This window comes from Photinus pyralis, unplaced genomic scaffold (assembly GCF_008802855.1).
Source record: "Photinus pyralis isolate 1611_PpyrPB1 unplaced genomic scaffold, Ppyr1.3 Ppyr1.4_LG5, whole genome shotgun sequence".
NCBI lineage: Eukaryota > Metazoa > Arthropoda > Insecta > Coleoptera > Lampyridae > Photinus > Photinus pyralis.
In genome coordinates, this window is record NW_022170596.1 from 3,796,866 (window position 1) to 3,819,827 (window position 22,962).

General features: G+C 36.0%; 1 protein-coding gene across 1 annotated transcript; it reads left to right on the forward strand.

Annotated features, from left to right (window-relative positions):
- Positions 1–376: 376 nt before the first annotated feature.
- LOC116172751 (dipeptidyl peptidase 4-like) lies at positions 377–22,375 on the forward strand. Its single transcript, XM_031490016.1, is given in 10 exon segments — positions 377–443; positions 654–670; positions 853–954; positions 2,071–2,300; positions 2,347–2,479; positions 2,481–2,525; positions 2,573–2,859; positions 2,913–3,256; positions 20,765–20,970; positions 21,021–22,375. Coding segments are annotated over 10 exon segments (1,557 nt in total). The 3' UTR covers positions 21,147–22,375.
- The last annotated feature ends 587 nt before the right edge of the window (positions 22,376–22,962 follow it).

Sequence of the window (22,962 nt, forward strand, 5' to 3'; positions counted from 1 at the left end):
AGTTTCAATCTAGCGCCTAGCTTCTAATGATTGCACGACATTATTTAAAAGATGTAGTTGTCACTAGTGGGTTGCAAGTGTAGGTTTCATCACAAGCTGTGCTATGGGATCGCCACTTCTGAATCTTCTGATATTTATAAATTAAATTATGTCACCTTTTCTACATGATGAAACAATTCTAGGTACATATATAGGTTTTCAAAACATTTACGGGTAGGTGATACGACAACAACTGAACTAATATGTACCTAATTTAATTTCTTTATGGCAGTACAATTGAAGTATAACAGTTATTGTAGTTGTGGATTTTAGTTACCTACATACTTTAACTGTAACGAAACACCCGTTTTCCGCCCTGAAGTTAATACCCGAAGTTATGACCGCACCGTACAGCTGTACATCAGTCGTCCAGCTTTGCCGAACACCCGGTATCGAGAAGCGTTGTAAGTTTGGTGCTTTGTTACCAAAAGGTTTATGAAGTTGATTATTTGCTCGAGGAGTAATTAGTTGTCTATGTTTACATTTTTATGTAATTGTTTATTGTACCGCCGCTAAGCACGTAAGTTTTGTAATGAATTTATCAGGATTCAAACCGTTCAAGGAGGAATATTTGGATTGTTTTTTTTTGCAGTCGCCGAATGCTCTCTTTTCAGGGAAGAAGGAGGTGGGAGTGAGTTCTGTATGTACGACCATTTTCCGTAATTTTCTTTTGTCTTTGAAATTAATTTCTCCGTAACGCTTTTGCAAATTGTGCATTGTGAACAGATTAGTAATTTCAAGTTGCCGTTTGAGCCAGAGCTTTGCTTTTCTTCCGCTAGGAAATTTACCGGTTGGACTTTAATTTTGTTTTAGTTAGCGGAGTGGCTGCCGACATCTGCTGGATCCGGTCGCTCCCTGGATACCGTTTCTCCGGCTGAGTGTACATCCGAGGCTACCGAGACCGCCCGCCAATCCGTGGCTACCGCCAACCTAGACTAGGCGCGCGATTTTCGCTTGGTGCAGTGCCGTTCCGTAGAACGTCCCGGCCTGGTCATGCAATCATAATACCCGGCCCAAAGAATTGAAAATACTCATACTCATATTTACAAAAAAAAAATATTCTTTTATTAGTCCACTAAAAGTCTACATTCTACAACAATGAATTCATTAATTAGCGTTTAGAAAGCAGGTAGAGTGGGTAAAGCTAAAGATAGGATGGCTTGCAGCCTTGCACTTGCGTTGTGCAGTGAGAACAATGGTAGATTTGTCGGTGACTCCAAAAAACATTTTACCTCAGTCAGACTGAATAAACAGACTATAAAGTGCCTCGTTTATTATTTTTTCGTATGTGATTCCCGGCCCGGTCAACCACTGTCCTTTCATGACCTCGACGGGACGGTACTGGCTTGGTGACGCCCATATATAAGTCCGTCCGTCCACTCGTTTCCTGCCTCCGTTTCGCCAGCCTTCCGCCGACAACTGGCTGTCGCTGACTCCCACTGCTGTATTTACTTACCATAATTTGTTTATTTATATCTTTAATTAAATTGCAATGATTTTTCCACTATAATGACTATTTAATCCCTCAAGCTCACCCATTGAGCGCGAGCCCAAAATTCGTCTCATAACCTGCTCCTTGCTAGTTCTCTGACCATTTTTTATATGTAAATGTAATAATTATAAATAAAACATAATTTTACTAAAAAAGATTTTTTGCAAAGAATGAAAAAAGTGAACTTCGATATCAAATCTTTCGGGATTCAATATTTCATTATTTACAGTTATTGATTTTATTGCGTCAACCATGTGGCAAGTAGGCTATGGAAATTAATATTGTTAACTCTACTTAATTAAACAATATTTTTCATTAAGCAATGGACACTAGATTCAGGCTGAATATTTATAACAAACTAATGGCGTATAAAACAATTGAAATGATCCTCAGTTCTAAAACCCGCAATATACGCTTCAATTTTTACATGTAGGTAAAACCCTTCCCTTTCAAAATTCGTTTTCGCATACGAATTTTGCTTTTCAGTCAAAGAAATTGTCATATCAACACAAAATTTAACAAACTCTCTTTTTTAACAGAAATACACGGAGCGTGCAGCGGAAGACGCTTGGCTTGATATCCAAGAGCATCCGGTGTTTTCACCAGACGGAAACAGTTTTCTCCTTTTGGCGCCGGTCCAAGAAGGAAGCATAGAAACGTACACTCACATTAAGCACGTCACGTTAGCGCAACAACGCATCGCGGTGTTAAGTCACGGCCGTTTGGAGGTAACTAAAATATTAGGGTGGAATTCTTTCAATCATACAATGTAAGTAGGCACCAGTGTTTCAATTGTTACCTGCTCAAATTTTTAGATATTATTTGGGCACGCAAGAGAATAAACCGGGGCAACGTCACCTTTACGTTATTCGAAATCCTTCGAGAGAGGAGGATAGCAGAAGGATCGCACCTGAGTGTATAACGTGCGATTTAGGGAAATTGTGGAGTACCTAGTAGATATTACTACAGCAACTGCACTCATTTTAGCGCATCGGTAATCGGTAGCTCGGATAATCCAAATTACTCACAGCATGCTTGCAGATAAGTCCTAGTAGTAATACGACGGACATGCTATATTACGTCCTTGTATGCGAAGGACCAGGGCTTCCATTAGCAGGAGTGCACTCTGCAAAAACTAACAAATTATTAAGGCTACTGTACGATACGAGGCCCCAGCAAGGGCCACTTTTGAGTCAATTTGCTTTACCAAAGCAGTGGTCTTTTGAGGTGCCTTTGTCCCAAGGTAGTAAAGCTCAGGTTCAACTTTTACTTCCTCCAAGTTGGAGACCGGAACTACGAGATGCCGCATATCCCGTTGTTGTAGAAGTGTAAGTTAATTGTTGCAATCTTGATCGAAGATCTTATAAGTGTATTTGTTTAGCAATGGAAGACCTGGTAGTAAGGCGGTTACGGAAAAGTTTCGAATTGATTGGGGGACGTATATGTCGAGCCACTGCGATGTCGTATACGTTCGTTTAGATGTTCGAGGCTCCTTAGGACAAAGTAACCATGCACTATACCGCCATATAGGTGGTATAGAGGTGCTGGATCAAGTTTTTGTTTTGAAGTACCTACTCGAAACCCTCACTTTTCTTGATGAAACTAGAGTAGGATTATGGGGATGGGGTTATGGTGGTTATGTCACTTCGATGGTTCTAGGTTCTCAACAAAAAGTGTTTAAATGTGGTATTGCAGTTAGTCCTATTGCTGATTGGCTTTATTACAGTAAGTAATTTAGTAGCGTGTAGATTAGTAAGTACGTACGTGCTCGCCTTTATTGATAATAATCTCTCTAGATAGCTATTCTACTAGCACTTAAGCACATCTTATATTATAACGAACAGATCATTGGTTTCAGTTGATAGTCGAGGCGGTACACATAAGAAACGGGGACTTTACAACCCTTTTAAAAACTTTTCCCGCATGCTTCAATACAAAATATTCTCGCCCCGCGTCATCGATTTGTGAATTAATTTCAGACAAGGTTTCTACAAGATACCTATAGACCACAGCAAAACCTAATAAATGTGCGAAATTGATTCACAAATCGATTACGATGGACCCTCTATGTTTTTAAGCTTTTCCAATACCATTGTAATAGTATATTTCATTACGAGTCCGGAAAGCAGGCTTTTTCCGTGCGCGCGTGACAAATTCCCAAAGCATTTCTGGACATGTAATGAACGATATTTTTTATTATACTTTTTTTAAATCGATAACAAAAAACAACAAACTCGCCAACATTTTTATTTTGTAACAGTTATAGAAAATGCGTTTTCATGGTTACTCTCAAATCATTTCAAAGGCGATTTGTTTAATTAGTTTATTTCAGATAAGGTTGACCACGATACACTTACAAACGGTATGCTCATTATTTTTCTCAAACGCGTTTACTACTGCGCATTACGTCACGTGCGAACGTGTGGCGCCAAAATTCAAATGTTTACGCACGCTTCAGTACATTTGTCACGCGTGACAGTTTGCAACGTATCACTTGTAGTTACAAGCGTTAGTTTGTTGATAACTATTTAATTGGTAGTAAATAGTCCAAAATGCCAGGTTGTGTAGTGGCTCAATGCGGTAATTGTAATAGGAAAACGAAAGGAACGGCAATAAAATACTTTCGATTTCCGAAAATGGAAGAATTTTCTCAACAATTTGTTGCATGTCGTCGTAAGGACAAAATTAACTTGAAAAATGGTGTTGCATTAATATTATATGGTATTTAAGTCTAACATTGTTGTTTAATTTTATAGCCTGTATTTGTTCTGAACATTTTGAAGCCAGTTGTTTTGAAGTACCGCTAAGAGAAAGACTTCTTAATTATACTTTTAAAAACAGCCGTCATTTGAAACCTGATGCTTTACCCACTTTAAAATTACCATGCAATAATGAAAATCAAAATAAAAGGAAAGCGGAGGAGAGATTAGATTTTTTGACAAAAAGAAGTCGTAAAAGTGTCGTTAATGATTTGCTTCAAGAAAATGTTCCAGAAACTGCTATTATGTCTGAAGATATCGTACCTGAACCTGTTTTGAATGATGTGGACAATACTGAAACAAATCCTGTAGAAAGAGACGATTTAACATTAAAGTTAAAAAAGTAAGCATCAGTAACCCTGCATATTTATTTTTCTATATATGTACATTATTTTATTTTAACTATATTGGTTTTAGAGCACAAAATGAAATACAGAAGCTGAAAGAAAAGTTGAAAGCCGCTGAAAATAAAATTCAAAATTATAAAGATATTTTAGCCACTGTTTTTACGGAGGGTCAAATTAAGAAGCTGCTGAGTCCTAACAAATTAAAAAAAGTTCATTGGTTTGCAGACGATATTGCATCTGCTGTTTCATTAAGAAGTGTAAGTGCTTGTTCACAATGGACATAAGCGTTACAAAAACATAACAGATACATAAAACATAATATTGACATAAGACATAATTTTACGCAGGTGGAGAAAGTGTTCACAGTGACCGTAAGATCATAATTATCTGCGTAGGCGCAAATCAAAACGTCAAGAACATAACAATATTATTTGTGGTGTATATGTGTGTGCCACTGAGATGGAAATTTCAACAGTTTTATTGCTTTTACTGTTATGAAGACACAGAGACAAAGTTGTTACAAAACAAAAACGGCGTTGGTGGGTCAGACCTATAAATCGAGACCGAGAGAAAAGGGGAGAATTTAAGAATTTAAGCTTGTCTAGAAATGAAGCTGCATGATGAAGAATATGGTTTTTTCATACACCAGGATTATTCGATCACCTATTAACCTTATATCTTTTGTCCCCTTTATTAAACAATTAGGGTTTTAATCGCACCAAACTAATTAATAATTCGACGTCTATACGTTTTCCATGTCGTGTTGGATATAATCAAAAAACAACACACGAAGGACCAAACCACACCAAACTATGAAATAATGCGCCAAAAACTATGTACCAATTTAAAAATAACCAGATTATGTTGGCAGAAGAGATGTCATCGACGTTAGACGTAGTAACTGAAATGTCAAACCAACAGCTGCGTCTTTGTACCCAACAGAAATACACCTAATTCCACTAGATTTTTCATAAAACCTACGTAAAGTTGAAACCGACCCAACTTTATGTATTTTTTATGTACCGTTTCGGTAGGACATAAAACATACGCAAACATTTACAAAAAAATAAAAATTATGTAATCATTGTGAACACATACGTTGGTTTGCTACTATTCAACATTATGAATTATGTATCTGTTATGTTTTTGTTATGCTTATGTCCATTGTGAACAAGCACTAAGTCCAAAGGCGTATCGTTATCTGCGAGCGCATAATTATCCTTTACCTGGTATGTCTACATTAAGAAAATGGGTATCAAATTTTGATGTAAATCAAGGAGTATTGAAAAGTGTTCTGCAGTTAATGGTAAAAAGGTCTTACGAGTTCAGTAATATCGACCGGCTCTGTATTATATCATTTGATGAAATGTATATTTCCAATAAAATGGAAATTGATAAAAAGGAAGAGCAAAAAGTAGGTTCGCACAAATCCTGCCAAACTGTTATTGTACGAGGCCTGACTGCACATTGGAAACAACCGATTTATTACGAGTATGATCAACCAATGACTAGAGGTGTTCTTGAAAATATTATTTCCGAGTTATATAAATGAAACTTTACTGTTGTGGGAATTGTTAGTGACATGGGTACTAGCAATGTGTCATTATGGTCGCAGTTAGATGTAGGCCATAACAAAAATTGTTTCTTTCGACACCCTGAGAACGATTGTTTAAAAGTATTTGTGTATGCAGACGTACCTCATCTGCTAAAACTTGCAAGAAACCACCTTATTGACCAAGGCTTTGTATTCGAAAATAGTATAATCAATAAGGATTATTTTAACAGTTTATTAAACATTTCAACTTCTGAACTTACTTTTGTTCATAAAATAACTCGACAACATCTTGAAGTAAAAGGATCTATGAGGCAAAGGGTTCGACTTGCTGCTGAACTATTGTCAAATACTGTCGCCATAGCAATGCGGTACTGTGGAGAGCATGGTTTGATGCCTAAAAATAGCTATTGGAATAGGGCAGCTGAAATAGTCCAGTTATTTAATGATTGGTTTGATTTGATGAATTCAAGGTCCAAATATAATAATAGTTGTCCAGGTAAAAATGCATTTGGTACTGATATTGATAATCAAAAAAAAGTACTGAATAAGATGTCAGAAATGATAAATACAATGAGAATTGGGAAACATGAAAAACTTATTCCATTTCAAAAAGGAATATTGTTAACAAACAGATCATTGGCAGAAATGTTTGATTATTTACAAGAGGAATATAGGGTTGAGTATATTTTAACATCCCGCCTTAACCAAGATGTTCTAGAAAATTTTTTTTCTTACATTAGGGGTATGGGTGGAGCAAATGACCACCCTTCTCCTCTCGACTTTAAATATCGTTTGAGATGGTTTATAATAGGTAAGCATTCGGCAGCAGTCTTTACAGAAAATAGAAACACCGAGGAAAATAATGAAAAATGTTTACTTAATATTACAGCAAGATCGGTCAATGCCGTCAAAAATAACACATTATCTAATGACGACACATGTTTAACGCAAAAATTAGTTTCTTCAGTTAAATTAACTAACAGTTTGCAGGAGCAGGGTGACTGCGAAGATGACACATTTGTTTCCAAGTTATTTGAGGAACCGCAATACTTGGATGAAGAAGCTGTTGACGAAGAAATGCTGCAACTCATAGACAATTTTGAAGTCAAGCAAAAAGTAAACGATGAATCTTTAAAATATATTGCAGGCTACGTAGCTTACAGGTACCAAAATAAATATTCTTTGGGTGTTCCTACACAAAATGTACAACCGGGTAACAAAATACCTGAGTGGTTACAGTTTATTTCTAGAGGATTTTTGATGGAACCAAGTAAAGAATTATTTGAAGCAGCTCAGAAACTAGATGCAGAGTTTTTCTCTATGCATGGAAAATTATTATGTAATGAAAAAAAGATTTTCCTAACACTGGCACAGAGAACAATGAATAAATTAGGAAATACTTCAATTCCATTTGAGGTGATTCTCTGCTTAAGTAGGACAAGAACTTACATCAGGTTACGAGATCTGAATCGACAAATTAGTTTTCAAAATTGTCAAAGGAAATTAGATAAGAAGCTATGCAAATTTACAAATCATAGAAAATAACTGAAATACCTGTACCGGAAATTCCAGAAGTCTCGATAGACGCCGAGGCGCCATAAAAGATTAGTCATCGGCGATAAGAAACGAGAGCGGATGTGACGTGTTCGTTCCGGGAAATAGGACGTGTTTGTTCGAGAAGATTCTAGAACATTCGGGAGAATCAAGCGTTTAAGAACTTTCGAGAATGATGGGCGTTTGCTATATAAGCAAATCGGCTTGTGTTTCGAGTTAGTTATGTTATAAATTATTAGTGATAAATAATAATTACTGTTATAAATGAATCCATTTCAAGACTTTTATAAATTTGTTGCTAGTTAACTGCAAATAAATAAATAACTTAATTAAACATACGTAACGTACCTAACAAATACTTTTTTACATTTTATATATATCGGAATTACATTTACATACTATTGTATCGGTGTCATATTATAACAGAAGCATTCGCCTAGTTCGATACTTTACATTTTTTAGAGACTAATTTTAATGTATCCAATTAAATAACTTAAAATTACGACATATAACACCACATAATATCAACTAAGGCAAACATAACTCCTAATTTGAATGGCGTAATTCCATGTAAAAAAATCATTACAAGAATAACAATAATTAAATACGCGGCTATTAGTATATTATGTCAAGCACCGTTATTCCCATTCAATTGATAACGCATTAATTACATTATTTACTGAAAAAGCCACTCATCATGTTTAGGGCAAACATTTTTGGTTAGAGTTTATTCAATACGAGGCGCTTGCCTTCGGTGATCCAAACGCGTTTGTTTGGATTGTCAAATCACGTTCTTTCGAAGTGTGATCTTATGATCATCATTTCTAAAATCGTGAACAAACTGAACATAAAAGTTTTATGATTACGAATTCCTAACCTATAAGTGCAAGGATATTTTTCCTCAAATGTTGGGTTAGTCAATATTTGTAACTGAAGAGGAGCATAATCGTGCAAGTACTTCCACTTGTATGTAAATTATTTTCATAATCCAAACAAAAAAGACGTAATTCGAATGCAAATGTGTACTACGTAAACTTAACCATACTTTGATTTAAATTCGCGCGTTCTTTCGTAAAACGTGATCCTACGAATCACGATTTTGAAATCATGATCGCGAAGTAGCCGAAAGAAAGCGCCTACGATCGCGAAACCCCAAACATACCCGACGCGACGATCTGTCGATCTAAGCGTAATTTTACTCTTTATTCTGTGGTTTTGTTCGCACGTGACGTCACGATAGATGCGCAAGAGCATGCGCGAAAATTGCAAATTAGCTAAGGGGGATCAGTCTAAATTAAAAAATAAGAATTAATTAAGCATACCGTGTGTAAGTGTATCGTGAGGTTGACGAAACGTCAAAAAATGTCACAAAATCTCAAAGAAGTTTATCTAAATATTCAAACATCTACGAATTAAAACACAAAATACTTACATATGAAACATTACAACGCATATAGAATTTCTGAAAATTAGTTTACTTCCCTGTAAATTTGTATTTTAAAGCAATATTTTGGGTATTTATATTCAGCGCACGGAAAGAATCAAAGGGACCGGGAAAAGTTTTTTTTATTATACTTCATTGAAATCACCTTATTTACACCTGTATTAGAAATAATGGTATCTGTCCTTTTCCAGGCTAGCGCACGGAATAGTTATTTACCTAACAAGTTCGGTAAGTTAATTTTCCCGCATGAGCACTTTGTTTGCAGCACGACCGTAGGGAGTGCTGCATTTAGTGCGAATGCGGGAAAATTCTTTCCGAAAGAGTTAGGTACAATATTTTTTGTAACGAATTGCGTAAAAAAAGGTCAAAATTAATAAAGTTTTGTAAATTAGTTTTTTTTAAATCATGAGTTGGTAACACAATCATATGTTTGGTTGGTAACATAATTTTGTAACTACCATTGCACTGGTCACATTTAAAACTTCCACATCTTTGGTTAATACATATTTTGCCTTTGCAATGAGTGCTACTACTGGTCACGGCATTGCATCGTTTGCACTGAATATCCTTGGAAGTCTTCAATGTTAACAAATATGCTTTGAAAAGAGTGCTCTTATTGGTCGCCTAAGTGTACTGATCGTATTTAATATTCCCAGAAGACATGTGTTCTCAAATTTGATTTATCTTGAGTTGCGTAAATACACTCGTTACATTTAAAATCCTTGGAAGCTTTGTGTGTGTTAATATGTGCTTTCTTAAACTGCATATGCGAATAGTTGGAGAATATCACTGGTCACATTTTAAGACGTTTTAACAATAAATTTTACTTTTTCTTGAGTTCCAATTCTGAAAAATAATTTGATTGCGTTATAAGTTCTTGTTTATATATTTACGTAAAACTTAGTGTACGTCTGTTTCCGATTAATCGCACTAAATACCCTCAACCAACGGTTTAATTGATTTTACAGCAGATGACAGTTAACCATGACATGACGTTCGTTGACTTCAATAAGTACTACCAACCGAAGAACGCGCATAACCCCTTCTCTCCAGCGGAAACTAAAAAACACCGCGATGCGGGAAAGTCGTTTTCCCGTGCATCGAGGATGCTTGGAAACATTATCTTTCCATTCAATGAGTACAAAAAAACTTTTATTCACAATCGGTTAGTAATAAGAGTCATTCGTCTCATTTAAGAAGTTTGAAAGTCGGCCGTAACTAGATTATATTTATTACGAAGTTCGAAAGTATGAACTTCCGCGCTAAGGAAGGGAAGTAATAGCTACTAATATCAGTCACAGATGGCGCACTAGATGAGATGAAGTTTTGAATCTCTGTTGCACCGTGACTCTCTCAGTGACCTCGGCACTGCGCAACCGTAAACACGCTAGAATTTGAATTTGCGTTACTGTTTAAGAGTAAGGGGTAAAGTACGAGTAAAAAATATACTCGTAATGGTAATATCATTGTTTATTCATAGGTATACAAACAAAACAAACGCTTGCCCGTAGGCGCGTTTTAAGTAAATTCATATTCAAAGCGGTTGCGCGTTGCTGAGGGAGTCACGGTACAATAGATATTCATGTCTAATTGGCTGTTGGTTTCCAGTGGGTTGTAATTCGTTAACCTCAAAATAACATTATCTTGGTAAGTTCATTATTGGATTAATAATAAAGTAAAATCGATCAAATTTACAGAAACGGACGTACCAATGCAGAAAAAATAACGGTTCTATTCACGGAAAGATACAAATTCAAGAACTACAATTGTTGAAATTAAAGGTTACATTGGACTGACCGCTGTTGTTTATAGTTACAATCAGGCCTTGTTTGGTCTGCTCAGTAGAAAAGTTTGTTTCTTGAGTAATAGACGCAACAGGAAAGGTTATTCGGGAGCAACTTGGGTATTGGAATGGAAGCATTAGGTTGTTCATCTCCCGTGACACTTGTGGATAACGACAAAATTCGCGCTATTCTCTCTTGGCCATGAAGAGACTGGTCAACATAACCACCCACAACCGATGCAGATTTCCACCCTCCCAATTGCTTTAATTGAAGAGTGTCTCCGCCGGCATTTGCTAACAGAGTTGCCACTGTTCAACGGAAACAATGCCCCGTGAATTTAACCTCGTCCTTCAATTTCAGAAATGATGCAATTTTTGCCAAAGTTAGTACTGTAATGAAAGTGGCTTTGTATGAACTTGTATCACTAGAAAGCATAATTTAATTAAATGTTTACGTCTTTGTCAAATACGTATTGTAGTTTTATTTAATAGCTATCTACTTACTTTCTGTGGTAAATAATCAAAACGTGCTTCATTCAAAAATCTCTCTACTTGATCCTGGCCAAAAACCTCCGACGTCTTTGGCTTGTATTCAACGTTTTGCGCCTTAATTAAAGTTTAAAGTATGCCAATAACGAACTTTCAGAACCTATTGGAGTACGTTTCTCTAAACACCCAGGCCTTGTACAAATTGTAAGTTTGCTCGTATCGTTTTTTACTTTTATCTGGCAGTATACTTTTTGAAACTGTCTCTGCAACTTCTCGTAACTCAGGGGGGGTACTTATAATCTCCTCTGAATCAGACATTTTCAATTTTAAATTCAAATTTTCGTAAAAGTACGGCCGCGTAAAATGAAACAATTGACGGATGTTTGACAATTGTACGAACTGATGTGACATTTTTCCACTAATGAGAATAAAGTGCAAAATTTAAACAATTTATTTAACCTTTTTGTAATTTCTTACGATTGTGAATAAAATAGTATACGAACCTCGCGCGAAAGATTATTTCTCTCAGAATAAAACTGCCCTCGGCGCAAGCGCCTCGGGCAGTTAACATTCTTCGAGAAATAAGCTACTTCCGCGCTCAGTGCGTAATATACTATTATTCACGATCATATTGTAATCAGTCTCATAATTGTCATTTTGAAGGATAAGGAAGTTGTGTTTTACAACACTTATTTTTCCAGGAGGGAGGAAAGTAGATTCTCGAGGTTAGTAATGTTCGATTCGAGGTTAGTAATATTCATTACCTACCTCGATTTAGTTGCTAATATCCTAATGGATGGCGCTCTCATCGTAACTGTCTGACACAGATGACAGCTGATTTAGATGCAAATTGTTCAAAACCGCATTTTAAAAACAATTCTTATTCTTATTATGAGTAATATGGATTATTTTAAGTTCTGTGCTTTTTTTGTAAATTGCAAATGAACGACCAAACGCGAAAAAGTGAAATAAGTAAATGCGGACCGAAGTAAACACAAGTAGGAGTTGTGATTAACTTTAGCCAGATTACGGGAGATGATGGTTTGTTTCACGTAACCTAAAACTAAACGAGCGCGGTGCTAAATGGTTAAGTAAAAACAAAAGCAAAAAGAAACCGTTAATTATTAAAGGATCGGTAAGTATATAAAACTCGAACTTGAGTTTAATAAAATTGATTGTTACTTTAGAGAGCCCATTACTGTTTAAATTTCTGGGTGGAAAAGTTCAATTCTTGTCTATAAGACATGGAAACATTGGGATGCGCTTGCGACCCATGAGAAGAGCAAGGGATGGCAATTTATGGCATCATAATGTTGCATATCGGAGACGTCGTAGCACTACCTGAAGAGGATACTGCCATACTTTGTTATTTTCGCGTGCCCGTAAAGCGAATGGGCCACTGAATTGGCGACGAAACCTCCTGCTAGTGCAGCCAATCTACAGCCACCGAACTGTTTTAAGTTGAAGAACTCTACTGGCACTTGCTAATATTGTAGCGATCATATGCCAAAAACAATGTCCGGTAATTAAATGTAATTTGTCACATTTTAGAAATAGATAATGCTATTTTTTAGGGCTATCGTATTGGAACAGGTGTTTAGTGACTACCTGATTGGATCTGGAGAATAAATCTTTCGTTATTGACATCTGCACAGATTATAATACTAATATTGTAACCCAGTCTAAATCTGTAATCACAAAAGATCGCTGTAGGTACATTTTAGAATAATAAAACTGACATGGTCATTAGGCATTACCGCATTAGGTTTGAATGTGGATCACAACATTATTTGGTCGTTCATAATGTGGATGATTTTTTTACCTTTACCTCATTAAAATAAGCAAGTAAAACATGAAGTTTTACCTATACCCTTTCCTGCCCACCATTGTTCATTCACTTCAAAAATTCATTCGGGGAGTAAATTTTTTACTACACTCAATTTCCCTTATTTGAGGGGATGTACATTGAAATTCTTTAGTATGGGCCATTTTTTAACATACATGTTAAATTAATATGAATATTAATTAGGTAAATTTCCAAATCTGTATTACCGACAACATTTTATGTAGGGCAATAATATTGCAGATGGCGCATAAGATGAATATAATACGTATAAATTTAGTGAATTATTTTATTTTTGATAATGGAATGATTGTAATGATGATCGTGAATAAAATCGTATACGAACCTCGACGAAAGGTTATTTTTCTTAGAATATAATCACCCTCGGCGCTGCGCGCCTCGGGTGATTAAAATTCTTCGAAAAATAACCTACTTTCGCACTCGGTGCGTAATATACTATTCCCGGTCCCTTTGATTCTTTCCGTGCGCTGAATATAAATACCCAAAATATTGCTTTAAAATACAAATTTACAGGGAAGTAAACTAATTTTCAGAAATTCTATATGCGTTGTAATGTTTCATATGTAAGTATTTTGTGTTTTAATTCGTAGATGTTTGAATATTTAGATAAACTTCTTTGAGAATTTGTGACATTTTTGACGTTTCGTCAACCTTATCTGAAATAAACTAATTAAACAAATCGCCTTTGAAATGATTTGAGAGTAACCATGAAAACGCATTTTCTATAACTGTTACAAAATAAAAATGTTAGCGAGTTTGTTGTTTTTTATGTTATCAATTTAAAAGAAGTATAATAAAAAATATCGTTCATTACACGTCCAGAAATGCTTTTTCCGTGCTTGCGTGACTTCCAATTTGGAAGTTGGAATTTGCCACGCGCGCACGGAGAAAGCCTGCTTTCCGGACTCCTAATGAAATATACTAATTATTCACAATCGGTTAGTAATAAGAGTCATTCGTCTCATTTAAGAAGTTTGAAAGTCGGCCATAACTAGATTATATTTATTACGAAGTTCGAAAGTATGAACTTCCGCGCTAAAGAAGGGAAGTAATAGCTACTAATATCAGTCACAGATGGCGCTTCTAGATGAGATTGAGTTTGAATCTCTGTTGCACCGTGACTCTCTCAGTGACCTCGGCACTGCGCAACCGTAAACACGCTAGAATTTGAATTTACGTTAAACTGTTTAAGTGTAAGGGATAAATCTACGAATAAAAAATATACTCGTAATGGTAATATCATTGTTTATTCATAGAATCATAGGTATTATAAACAAAACAAACGCTTGCACGTTGGCGCGTTAAAGTAAATTCAAATTCAAAGCGCTTGCGGTTGCGCGTTGCTGAGGGAGTCACGGTACAAAAGAGATGCATGTCTAATTGTAATTGGCTGTTGGTTTCGAGTTGTTTTGATTAATCGCAGATGGTTGTAATTCGTGAACCTCAAAATAACATTATCTTGGTAAGTTCATTATTGGATTAATAAAGTAAAATCGATCAAATTTACAGAAACGGACGTACCAATGCAGAAAAAATAATGGTTCTATTATTCATCAGTTCTAATGATTTTTACACGCTTGTCATCGTCTACCCATGAACGTCCAAGAGTTCCATTTAGAATAATTCGTGCTTTATCGCAAAATATGAATTAATGAATGGGAAACCTTATGCAGGTATATTGTTTAAAAAAATTGGTTCCTTTGCAACTTGCGAGCAATGTCAGACAACTAACTCGCTTGTAGTTCATCTTTTTAGTGCATTGTTTAAGAATTAAAAAACTCACTTCTGCCGTTTTGAACTACTTCTAGGGGAATGGCCACCCTACGAATTATTTCCTGAGATGCTGTTTTTGAAAGTAAAACGTGCATAACTTTTACATCGACAACCAATTGGTCTCAGATTTTGCATACGCATGCCTTTAGTGGTGCCAAGTTAAAGTTTACAAAATGGGGGGGGGGGGGGGGGTAAACACATGTTTTACTCTTCATGGAATTGTAATGAAAGGTGTCATAGAAATAAATTGGTTTGTACAAACTATAACTTTCCCGTACGACGCTTTTTCGAGATCAGTGAACGACGGGGCCTGAGGAGGGGGGGGGGTTACAATTTTAAAATTAATTTTATCTTTATCCATTGATCCATTTAAACCCACTGTCTTGCAATATTAATTGAAATAATGTTTTACTGCCTTCGAAAAGGTGCCTCTCTTGAACCTTTGGCATAGCTGGATAGTACTGTTACATGCTCCTCTTAAAGGACAAAAAATTAGTACCTAAATTGAAATAAACTAGATAACAGGAATTCCATTTGGTCAACCGCACTTTTTTTTCTGGAAATGTTAGATCGGTCGAATTATTTAGGTCTTAAATCTGCTGTTGACTATTTGTTTTTGAATAACAGAAAATATACTTATTATTGGTCCCTAACGACTCCCAATGGAAGTAGAATGCTATCATTATCGTGGTCAAAATAATCGATAAAGTTAGCCACCAGTTCTTTAATTTTACTATGTGAATGTTTAAATACTGCGGTGAAAATCACTGAACACTTCAATTTTGTTCTGAAAAGAGCCGTTTTTTAGCTGAGAGCGAAAACCAAAACTGAATAACGAAGGGGGAAACTAGGAATGAAAAATTGGAATATCAACATCACGTGAGGGAGATCAAAGAGACTTCAGCGCATTTTTGTGTGGCAGATCGAAATCGGTATTCTATTAACCAATGTTAACTCGACCATCAATAATTCAATAAGATCTTGTTACCAGTTCTGACGCTCCCCACAGTCATACAAATGCGCCCTAAAGTCCCTCCACAAAACAATTCTCTCAATTTCTGGGGCACTTCTCAGAGCTCGAGCAACACTAGAAATGGAGACCGCAATTCGAGCTTTAAGAATCTTTAAACCGCGTGACAAAACGTACAGCGGAATGCAACTTTTGGGCACCCGAAGTCGACTACTCCTCGAAGACCCGCGCCTTGCAAAATGTGGTTTATGTCGCCCCTAGGAAAAAAACAAAATTCGTCACGCAGGTGTTGTGTGCGTTTACCAGATATTTCCAACGACACCAGTCAGACCAAAGCTGTAGAAGATGAGGAAAAAACTGAAAAATCACCTGATTAGTACACCACGCTCGGAGATGGCGCCCAGTTGTCTCCGACCTCCCTAAAGTCGTGCATTATACCGCTCGCTCGGTAGGTACACGTACACTCCTCTCCTTGTCTTGCTGCAAACGGTTTTTTTTGCTGCCGTTCAGCCAGCCAGCCGGCCGACGAGCCAAAGTGAGGTTAAAAGCTACCTTTTTACAAATAAATTTGCAAAAATGCGCTAAAAACTATTAATGTCAGGCGTAGTGAAAAATTTAAACAAGTTAAAAACGTGGGCACTCGCGACCGACGAAAGCGCATTTTCCCCGCACAGAATCAGTTATAATACTTCGGAAAGTAAATGAGTAATCCAAAAAAATCTTGTCGTTGTGGTCTCACGGCTGTGCTACACCGTATGAGGAAGAAACCACAACGAAAAAGCTTAAACTGGAGGACTGTAGTAGTACAGACGGACAGACGAACAAAGCGCGGATAATAGCGTTTTATTTTGGAAAATGCGCTAAAGTGTTTCTGGCGTGAGAGAACCTATGACACAAAGTGCTTGACCGAATGGTTGCGGACCAAGGTTAAACTAGGTACTGGCGGACTACTATAGCCAATAAATAGGAACGACTGAACGTAGAAATGAAACCAAAATACTAAAGAACATTACACAAAGTATGGCAATCACATTCTAATAAACACTCAAAGTGGTATCCTCGGAGGCATCTATAGCAGCATGTGGGAGAGCTTGCTCCTCTACTACTCTGGACGCCACATGCTGCATTATTGTGTCGCGTTAAGTTGACATTTTGGCAAATTACCCGTTGCGCACATGTTTCCTTGTCAAAATGACACTAATATGTGATAAATATAAATAAATTGTGTGCCCTATACGGTCTACACCTTTCCTGGAAAGGATTGTTTCACAGAATTTATAGGGAAGTGTGCAGGGTGTCCCATTTTCGACACTTTTCTATAAATTCTATGGCATATTCTATTGTATCTCTGTAATTGTTAGTGCTATTTAAGAAGTAACATAAGCTTTATGGAGTCTTTTTGTTCAAACTTTAAATGGTAAAATCAAAATTTCAAAACATTCGCTCGCGTGAGAGACAAAGTAAGTAGGTACACGGGGTCAAACAGTTATGGGCCTTAACCTCATTGTTTTACATAAAATGCTCTGTATATTTTACCAAAAGGATAGTATATTCCCATTTCAAAAATATACCCGAGTTAAAAATTTAAAAAAATATATTGTTTCAAAAAGACTTGATTTTAAAAAAGAATTAAAAAATTAAAGAATTGTTCAGATTTTTTTAATCATATCAACCTTTTTTAAATTTTTCAAGTCTTGTTTTAATCTTTTTGAATCCTTTAATTTGTTTGAATCACTTTTTTTAATCTTTTTTTAATACCATCCCTAATTTGTAAATTTGTTTAAGAGAGAATGTAATATAATTATATATTATAATATTATACTATCTTTTTAGATCATTTAAGAAAATATAGGGTTATTCTGAAATTAACAGTTTTTCGATTTTCCCCCGTATCTCTTAAGCGAGGGAGTATTTTAAATTTAGATTTTACCATTTTAAGTTTGTCTCAACAAAAAGCACAAGACACCTACACTTCTTGTTTGATAGCAATTACGGAGATAAAAAGTGTCAAAAATTGGACAACGTGTACAGGAACATGGTGGTTCAAATTCGTATTGGTGAGAGATACAGTGTAGGTTAAATGGGGGCAACGATATCCCCTTTTGATGTGACTAAAAAAACGCATTTGAAAATATCCGAGATATCATTGAAAAACTGAAAATGTCAAATTTCGTTTTCATTCACTTGAACGGCCGGAAATGCCTGTTAGCACCTTCTATTCGCTCTTTTTTTTGGAGAATCTAAATCATTTCCATAACACGCTAGATGTAGAAGCTGAAGTTGTACTTTCTTAATTCTTACGGGCGCCATCTTGGATTTTTACGGAGATCACAATGGTGAGCCACGATTTTAAACAACCCTATATATACATCACGATGTAAAATAATAAATGCGTGAACTACATATCTGAGTTTAAGCACAAAGTAATTCCAGTCTTAGGATCGATGCAAAAGCGGGGCAACGGAAAATATAGGGTCAACCATTGAATAATTATTCAATGGCTCAAGGCTCAACTCATATTTCCACTAGTGGTAATCTTATGGAGTTTTATCACCAAATCACAAGCACGCACTTTTATTTCAAAACGTAGGGCCTATGCAAATAGATACGAAAAAATGTAGGACTAAATTTGTTACAAAAAAAAATCCGCCGGGACATATCTATCTTCAACCGTTTCTGAATAATAAACTTTTAAATATGTTTTTCAGCACTGCACGATTTGCGTGGGTTTTGCGCCATCTGCAATTCACACGTGCCATTTTAGTGCATTTTTGCAAATTTATTTGTAAAAAGGTAGCGTTTAATCTTTAATCTCACTTTGGCCGGCTGGCTAGCTGGCTGACTGGCAGCAAATGCGAGCCTGTAGAAGAACGTTTGTAGAAAGACGCGGCGGAGTGTACATGTATTTACCGGGACCGGTGTAATTAACAAATTAACAATTTTAGGGATTGGGCTACATCGGGCTACATTCTGTGGGGTCGGCGACATCTGGGCGCCATCCCCCAGCGTGTTAGACTACCGTGGTGATTTTTCGGTTTTTTCCTATCCTCTTCTATACCTATACAGTTTTGGTCCGATTTTTTTTAAATTGATGTAGTGGGAAGTCGCAAGGCGCGCGTCTTCGAAAGGTAATCGACTGCGGGCGCCGCTGCGAATTTTGTCACGCGGTTTAAAGTTTCTTCAAGCTCAAATCGATGTCTCTCTTTCTCGTGTCGCTAATGGAAGCTAGAGCTATTAGAAGTGCCCCAAAAATTGAGTACTATTTTATGGGGGGTTTTTAGCATAATCCACTAAAATGCAAGTTGCGGGTGAACGAGACGTCGGAAGAGGGTACCGGCGAAGGGAATGTGATAGCCCTCAACAAGGTTTTACTGATGGTGAAGTCAAAATTTTAAACGCGAATAGCGGTTGAACAATGTCTTCTTTTCTTCCAACGCCACTTATATATCTATGAAACTACATCTCAATCTTAATCTGATTTATAACATTGACAGATACCAATGATATCACTGACATTGGACATGGTTCGTTGTTTGACATGGTGCTTAAACTTATACTTAGTCCAAGGATAAAATTAGGACAACCTAGAAATTACATATAAATTCCTTCGAACACAGAATTTAACCTATACCTCCAATTAATAAGAGGGTTAATTAGTAAATAATAATAAAACGGCAACGGTTTAGAAATATATTGGTACAAATACTCCAAATAAAGGGAATAGAAATCCTAAACGCACAAAGTATTCTCCAAAATTATAGAAATAGTGTTCAGTCTAGACACAAACCACTTCGAGAAATACGCAACATCCGGTTAATCGCCAGAACGTAATAAGATTTAAAAACTTCACAATTAAACAGACATTGAATTTATTAATACCGCAACGCTTAACGTGTCGACCAACAAAGGTGTTTGCAAGGAAAAGGAAACAAAAGATAATCTAACATACGTATTTCAATTCACCGTATGTACGAATAACAATTCGATATGATATAATATAATATAATATAATGATATAATTGAAAACTACAGTGACCCTCAAACAAATTAGAACCTAAATGTGTGTGAGAAAATCAGTGTATCTTGACACGTGCTTTTGTAGGAAATTTAGGCTTCCACAATTTATCTTCCATTACTATCATATTTATTTCGGTTTGCCATGCTTTTTGAAATAAATGCGCACTTACGTGATTTTCATAAAAAAATTCCACAAGGGTCCACTCCCTACCTACCTCCCACCCTCTTCAATAAATTCCTAATTCTATCCCCTCATCTGCCGGCTAAAGAAAAACAATCGCAAACGAGAGACTTTTACTGACTCGCGCTCTCCACAAAAATTTCACGACCCGATCTTTATCACACCATTTATGAGACACACGCCGCCCCAACTTTTTACTTTCATGTGTCCAACCGAAATGCACTGTTGCACAATATGATTCAATTGCTATGGTTAGGTTAGGTACAATTTATTATTTTAGCACAATAATTGTTTCCATGGTAATTTCTACCAGCTTGGCTAAACCTATTGCTTATAATCGTGTATTACCTCGACTATGACATGATTTGTTTCATCCATGTCCAGTTTGGAAATGTATTGTTTCAGTAATCCAATTTCAGGAAGCACTTTTTTTTTTCTCCAATAAGCCTTAATTTAGAACTTGTCAGTCTTTTTGCAAACAAACCTGTAACTTTCAGATTCTGCCTTTACGGAAAGGATACTCGGAATGCCAGCTGAAAATTACAAGGGCTACGTGGAAGCGGATGCAACGCAGAGAGCTAAAAATATACCATCCAAGTCTATGTTTGTAATCCATGGGCTTGCCGATATTACAACGCCGTTCGAACATGGGATATCTTTAGCGAGGGCTCTTACCGAAGCGGGTGTTCTTTTTAGATATAATGTAAGTGTCGAATCACTTCGAGAGCCCCATGTGATGAACTCACGTTTCAGAGCTACGCTGATGAAGGTCATGACCTAGTAGGTGTCATAAGACACGTCTATCAGTCCATGGAGGACTTTTTCCAGGAGTGCCTTAGTCTAGATACGGACGACCCCAAGGCTTCTCCTGATACCTGAAGTTTAGCAAGGCACGTGTTACATCACGTGACCGCCTTCGAAAAACTCCATAATCATAGCCACCACGCAACACGCCGTCCTGCGTGGGTGCAAGTGCGATAACATCCTCCAATTTAAAAATGTGATGTGACACGTGCATACGGTGCAAGTGAAATAATAATCGGCAGGGATCGATTTAATTCAATCAAACAAATCAATAATCAATTACTTATAGTGCAAAATAGTTGGACAAAACCGATAGTTGCTGTAGGACTACGAATTAATTCCTTTTGTTAATAAAAGACTTCGTTTTTACTTAATTAGTGGGTTAATGTACAGTGATATCGCCCGTTTAAAATTGTCTGAATGTGTTGACGACTTCAATTTTCACCTTCATCAAGTATTCAAAATTATTTAGTGCTTGAGGTTCTATAAATAATAATGTAATTACTAAGTCAATTACAGAATCAATTTTAATGCAAAGCATGAGTTAGCAAGACGGGGTAAATCAAAAACATCCAAACTTCCATAATTTTCAATAATCAAGCAAGGTTGTGACACGTGATCATAATACTCTATGTTTAAATAATGTAACTTTTGCTTAAGTGATAGATCCTGTGCTTACACAAGGTCAGCAAAGACAATCTGTATAATATTCAGTTGAAAGTTCGTAAATTTGTCTGCAAAATCAAAATTGTCACAATTCTTGATCAAATTTGCTCTATCAAAAAAAAACTAAAATACCCCCATGGACCCCATTTTTTGTTAAATCAATTAGTTTCCGAATTGGCCCGTACCCTTATGCATTTATTACTAGTTCATTAATACTTTTTTTTAATTCTATTAAAAAATAAGCAACATATCCAATTATGAACTTTCAACTCGCTTTTCAGCTGTACATTTAATATATACTTAAACCCAAATCTATTTGTTTAATTCTACCTAAACTTATAAAAATCTTGTTCATAAAATATATTAGACATTCTAAATTAAATTAATAATTTGGTGTACTTATTAGAATTGGACCTATAAAAATTTTATCTGGTTTAAGTAGTTGTTATTTTTATATAAATATGTGCAATACTGGTTTCATTAAAGAAAAAAAACAAATGTTGCCTAAATAAATAATTGTTGCAAATATTCATGTTATTTGTAAAAAAAATAATGTGCGAAACACCAATTTAACTATTAGTTTTTGTTAATAATAGGAAAGTATGGATACATGTTAAATGTTCTGTTTTGTATTACTGCGAAATGTTTACAATAAATTAATACAATTGATTTTCTTTCAATTCCCCCTTCCAACACGTATAGGACGGTCAACAAGTACTCAAGCTAAAAAGGGGGCCGCAGTGTCTAAAAGGTTGAGAACCACTGTCGTAGATGAACCCTTCTTAAAACACCCCTACTTTTTGAGAACAAAAAAAATTAATTTTCTCGGATTTTTTTTATTTCTGCAATCACTCCTTCAATTAAAAGCAAGCTGATTTTTTACGACAAACATTGTGCGCATATGCAGTAAATACTAACTTTTCTTATTGAAGATACCCCAACGTCGAGCGCAACGTTATCTTAAATATTAATACCACCACTTTTTTAATGTTGGAGGAGGGCCGAATTTTAAACGTGAATATCTCGAGAACCGGGCATCGGAAAAAAGTTAATTACCTTTTCACTTGTTGTGTTCGGTAAATATAATTTGTTTCTTTTCGAGTTACCTACGTGATTTGATTCTCTTCTACCTACGATTAAGGTTCCGATCTCGATTCCAATTCCGATACACCAAATTTAAAAACTTCGGTTCCGATATAACCACTTTGATTACATCCCTATTGCA